General features: G+C 45.0%; 1 protein-coding gene across 1 annotated transcript; it reads right to left on the reverse strand.

Moving 5' to 3' along the window:
- Positions 1-306: 306 nt before the first annotated feature.
- On the reverse strand, positions 307-4,357 carry LOC125543786 (pto-interacting protein 1-like). The gene is made up of 8 exons (XM_048707252.1): positions 4,139-4,357; positions 3,541-3,631; positions 2,372-2,622; positions 2,161-2,287; positions 1,664-1,937; positions 1,448-1,580; positions 1,286-1,372; positions 307-819 (listed from the first exon to the last, which is right to left on the reverse strand). Exons 2-8 carry the CDS (start codon positions 3,623-3,625, stop codon positions 673-675), a joined length of 1,104 nt encoding a protein of 367 aa, XP_048563209.1. The 5' UTR covers positions 3,626-3,631; positions 4,139-4,357; the 3' UTR covers positions 307-672.
- Between the last annotated feature and the right edge of the window lie 1,742 nt (positions 4,358-6,099).

Raw genomic sequence — 6,099 nt, forward strand, 5'->3', positions numbered from 1 at the left:
AGAGTGACAACCCAGATTCCAAACCGAGCAGGAGCAGAGCATCATCTTCCAAATGAGCACGCAAGCATTCACATTTCTCCAACAAACTAGCAACGATGGAAGCTTTGACTACCAAAGGGCTGATAAGAAAACGTGCATTTCGTGTTGTATCTGGATGGTTGTAACATTTTTATGTATGATTTATTTGTAGAGGCTATTGGTTTTCTACTACTTAACAATTTATCTGTACCTACACCGGTTGTCCTGACGATGTGCTGCTGTAAGTGGTTAACACTGCTGTGTACAGTACAGTTGTAGGATCATTAGTGGCATTCTTGTGTGTGAATTTAATGCAAAGTTGTTGTCCGTCCTTTTTTCAAATAGCCCTCCCAAATTGCTGGCATTTCACGGAAGGCAAAGAGGGACCAAGCAAGAAGCACATCGTCCATTGCTTTGCTCACTAGGAGAGGTCGAGAGGCCACCATGCCTGCCTGCCTGCCTGCCCAACGTACAACAGCGCGAGCCCCCGCCAAGGGAGGAAGAAAATGAGATCCCACCACACCACACCACACCACACCAAACCTCACCTCACCACACATGTTGACATGTACAACACCAGCCCGCAAAATCCAGGGCAAAACGCCATAAGCATCACCAGATCGTCGCAATCGTGCGCATGCAGTCGGTTGGAGATCACTGGACGGCTACGCCAGAGGCCGAGCCGGCAGGTCGGTTGCTTGTCCGGGTGTTCAGCAGCGGGGCCAGAGCCTTGACGACGATGCTCATGTTTGGCCGGAAATCTGCCTCGTACTGTACGCACAGGGCAGCCACGGCAGCCATCTGTTTGCCACAACGTATGGTCAGTCTCACTCTCACTGCTAATTACTCCCTCTGTCCCATAATGTAAGACTTTCGACATAATGTAGTGTCAAAAAACATCTTACATTATGGGACGGAGGGAGTACAACATACTACCTCCGTTTTCTAGATGTAAGACGTTTTGACAGTTTAATTGGGTGTACTACTTTGTCAACCACAAGAGAAAGGTTCCTTGTCATAACAATAATCAATGTGCATTACGGTGAATATGGAACAAAATAATGCGTTTCAGGTCTACTTCCAGCATAACAAAGCTTTCTTGTGGTTTCACAAGGACATGTGTTTTAAACAAGCTTCTCTGTGTACGATGTAACTGGAACAAAATTATATTTAACAACAGCTGCAAACTATAGTTAAACAACAAAGTTTGCATTGCTTGATATACATATAGTATCATCGTGTTCTTAATTTTTTCTTTTGTTTTTACCTTGGCGACAGCCTTTGGAGGGTAATCCACACCAAGCTTTGGATCTACACATTGCCGCACCTTGTCTTCACTTAGCCTTGGTGTAGCCTGCACATACCAAACACTTGATTTTATTTTCCATCTTGTCAGAAACCAGTGTAGAATCTGAAAAAGGCTCCATACCCATGTCACAAGGCTCTGCTGGCCACGGGGAAGTGTATGATCAACTGGTTTGCGGCCAGTTAAAAGCTCCAACAACACCACTCCAAAGCTATATACATCGCTCTTTGCGCTTAGCTGCCCAGTCATTGCATACCTGAGAAGTAAACGACATGTATAAGAGGACATGTCAATTTGCCCATCTCAATCTATAAGCACTCAAACTATTTGACTGCATACTCAGGAGCATGATAACCAAAGGTGCCAAGAACACGTGTAGAATGAAGGCGTGCAGCCATGTCAGGGGCCTGATTAGACACATCGAAATCTCCTATTTTTGCAACATCGTTGTCAAAGAGCAGTATGTTGCTGGACTTGATATCACGGTGGACGACACGTGGCTCTGCCTTCTCATGGAGGAATTCAAGCCCTCTCGCGGCGCTTACAGCAATCCTCGCCCGCTGCATCCACGATAGGACTGGTCCTGGTTGGGATCCCTTGACGCCCTTTTTACCTGTAATGACCACGAGCCGTAGATTCATCAGCTTTGCTAGAGTCTTGAATGGCTCTATATTACTGACAGAAATGAGGTCAGCTATAAATGGTATCTGATCCCATCGTGAGTATTGTTACTCAATAGGGGCTGAAATCTTCTTTAATAAATGCATCAAGCTAAAAGGCCCAAACAAACATGCCCTAATAATTTACGAAATTAGAAGTCTTAAATTGTTCCTCACCATGGAGAACATCATGCAAGGAGCCCCTTGTTGCATACTCATAAGCAAGAATACGGGTGCTCCCTAAAGCGCAGTACCCGAGAAGTTGGATGACATTGTCATGCTTGAGTCTTGAAACAGCCGAGACCTGCAAAAGAAATGGAAGTCAAACGGCAGCCCGTAGGGGGCACCTACATGGAGAGATTATCTTGGAAGGAAAGAGGCCTTGAACCTGCACAAGGAATTCTTGGTCAGGCTGTTTGCTGGAGTCAAGCCTCTTCACTGCAGATTTCTTGCCATCCTTCAGTACACCAAGGAAAACTCTTGCGTATGAACCCTCTCCTATAAGAGCGTCACTGCTGAAGTTCTTGGTTATTTCCTTAATTTCGTCTAGGGAAATGGCTGGTACTTCAATTGGCTGGCTTCTACTGGTACGGATGGCATGGGTTGGCGCTGGCCCCCGGTTATAACCATAGTTACCCCCTGCATTCAAAATAAATAGGTAATAAATTAAAGTACTCAGGAAAGTATTGCTTTCAGTGGTGCCATTTGGTGCAGAAGATGCACATTTTAACAAACAAGGTGCACTTTCAAAATTTGTTGATTCACAGATGTTTAGATTTGTATCGTATAAAAAAAGGGGGCAGCTCAGTGCACGTTGTTGTTCCCACTTGGGTTCCGGGCCAGGGTCGGTCCATTGCAGCCATGGACAACTAAGATGCAAAGCTCTCCCAAATCTATCAAGTTCGGCAATTCCGAGTCCCCCCAACTTCTTTGAGCGACATACAGTTTTCCAGTTAACCAAGGTGTGTCCACCCGAAGCCTTCTCTTGGTCGTCTTTCTGCCATATGAAACTTCCTGTGATCTTGTCAACTTTGCTCCAGAAGCACTTGGGAGTGTACAAAATTATGTAGCTAGTTGAGTGTATCAAGCACCCTTGGTAAGCATTTGTTCTGCTATCGCTTGCAGGCAAATTTACGGGTAGCAGGTTTTACAAAATTCAACAAATTTTACAGCTGAAATCCTATACTGAATCTGGTTCAACCTGTCAGTTTGTGGATTTGCGTTGGTAAATGCGATGCATAATGTCAATATTTTCACAGTTGCATGGCCAAAAGTGGAATTATTAGTTTTCTGGAGACAGCTAAATAAACTAGCTGGAAGCTGCTAATTGTATTTATTATGGGAAAGAATTGTTTGCACATTTAGAGTTACATCATGCATCTGCCCATAGGACGATGAATAAGACACTATTCCTTTCCATTGCTCAATTAGCTCTACACTTAACTATCAAATCTACAATCGAAGAACCAAATTGGATTCATAGTGAGAATCACTACAGAGCAATCTTTGCGACCATGAGAAATATGTGATGAAGCCAAGATGGGAGTAAGTAACAACCTGGGGCAGGGACCGGAACATAAGGATCATCGCGCTTCTTTTTCTTGCCAACATCATCGGCTCCGCAGCAGGAAAAGCACCCCATCGCTTCCTAAAATTCAACAAAAAAAAAAGAAATTCAACAAAACGGATGTGCGAAATAGATTGCGTGAATCCGGCATTAGATCCTTCCAGCCAAGCAAAACATATTGGTATTGCTTCCAGAACGGAATTTATTTTCTTCACTCTTGTCCTAGGGGGGAAAAGACGAATAGAGAAATCGCCATCCATCAATGGTGTAAATATGAACGCTGGCAGCATTTGCGATGGGATGAATGATCATCATACTAAAAAAGATGAATGATGAAACCGGTAAACAAAAACTGGACCCGTTCTTGGGGATTTAGGAGTATTTGTTTGCGCCGTTTCACAAACCCGACGTTTATATCATCTCATTATTTGTGTTGGCCGTCCACATCATGGGCTGATCGCGCAAGCAAAAATTGGCACATTCGAGAAAGAAAAAAACAAACAAATCCTGAATCGAAGGGCAGTGGTGCATGAGATGGGAGACGAAAGAGCACGCGAGCAAAAGAAGGAGAAGAGCGGAGGCGGGTACCTTTCCTTCCTCCTTTCTTCTTGATCTAATCGGAAGTCAGGAGCAATGCGAAGGGGGTGGAGAGGAGAGGAGACGGGACGAGGAACACGACGCGGTCTTCCTCGCCCTTCCCCTTCCCCAGTTGGTTGCTGCGTTGCCCTTGTTTGATTTGTCCGGCCGTTTCCTTTTTGTTACTCGACCAATATCCTCCTCCGACGGAGCCCCTTTCCGCCACCACCCGCCAATTGGAAAACCCACCGTCCACTGCTATTCTTGCCATCATCCATGTGCATGGTTATTTACATACCACACACATGTTTTTTTAGAGATAAATACATCACAAGTGCCTAAACTTGTCCGGCGCGGACAGTTTAGTGCCTAAAGTTACAAAATACGTAAAAGTGGTGCCATAACTTGTCCAGATGATGCATATACGATGTCTTCGCTAGTATGCCGCCGTATGTGCCACCTGCGTGGCTTGACAGCTGACGTGTGGCCCACATGTCAGTAGGTGTGAGAGTTAGCAGAGCTGGGTGAGACACGCATTGTGGTTATTTTGCAAAAAACCCCTTGAGACTTAATTAATTGTCAGAAAAAGTCCCTCCAACACTCATTGTGGCACAAATGACGTACAGTTAACTGAATTTTGGTGACACCTGATTGTACAATTAGCTGAATTTTCGTGACAAGTGATGTACTGAATGTGTGCACTGCACTGAACTGAATATATGTGTTGAATGTGTGCAAGTGCAATGCATTAGAGATGTAGGGAATGTGTGCAGTGTATGTAAAGTACACAACTAAATTGTTCTGCATAGCTAACTGATATTTTGTTGTATTGAATAGTACATATCACTGAATATTGGTGCAACTGGTTATCTGAATTTTTTGCAGTACAGATCACTGAATGTACCTGCAGCATAGTTACCTGAATATTTGTTCTATTTAATTAAAGTGCAGGGTGTTCCTTGGAAAAAAGAGCAAACACAGCTCACAGCGCGCCCGCAGCCAATGACGTGTGGGCTAGCGACACACTGGTATGCCACGCATGCACTGCATCAATGGAATACGAGCGAAGGCACCATATATGCATCATTTGGACAAGTTATGGCACCACTTTTACGTATTTTACAATTTTAGGTACTAAACTGAACGCGCCGAACAAGCTATGACATTTAGAGGGCCCAGGCGGGATAACGAATGCAAGGGCGGTCCTAATTCTTTTCTAAAAGTGTTGATTGGGTCCCAAATCTTTTTAAGTTGTTCATCCAAGGTCCTAATCTCGTCTGCACCCCGCTAACCAGCTTACGTGGCGCTTTGACCAGGCCACGTCGACAGCAGAGGGCCCAGGCGGGATAACGACCGGTCGTGAATATTTGTAGAAAAACCCTCTAACCCTAATTCCCTTTCATTCGTGGCCCGTTCCTCTTCCCCACCCCTCTCCTCTCCCTCTCTGGCAAAAACAGGGCAATTGACGGCGCTGCTCCGGTGAGAAGAGGGGTCGTTGCCGGCTGTCGTCCGGCGACGGCGGCGCTAGGATGGTGCCACATCTGCGGCGACCCGGAGATCCTCCCCCGCGATATGGTAAGTGCTCGTAACCCTAATCCCAATCCTACTATTTCGTCCCCCTTCTTCTCATTTAGGCTGAATCAATGACCGAATCCCTTGCAATCTAGGACCACAAGAGGAGCTTTTCAGTCTAGAAATAAACTATGATGTTTTTTTGCGGATTTGGCAAGTCCAAGTCATATGTTGATGGCAAAGATGATGTGTTTGATGGATGTGAAGTAGATACATGGTCTACTCTCTGGCTCACTGATTTTATGCAACAATTAGGATATAGTGACCAATCGAACTTCACTTTGTATTGGTTGCTCCCTGGAAAGAATCTAGCTGATGGTCTTCGGATTGTGGACTGCGACACTGACACATTGCACATGACAGCAGTTGTCCCAAAATTTTAGTATTTCCAGTTGTTTGTC

This window comes from Triticum urartu, chromosome 3 (assembly GCF_003073215.2).
Source record: "Triticum urartu cultivar G1812 chromosome 3, Tu2.1, whole genome shotgun sequence".
Lineage (NCBI taxonomy): Eukaryota > Viridiplantae > Streptophyta > Magnoliopsida > Poales > Poaceae > Triticum > Triticum urartu.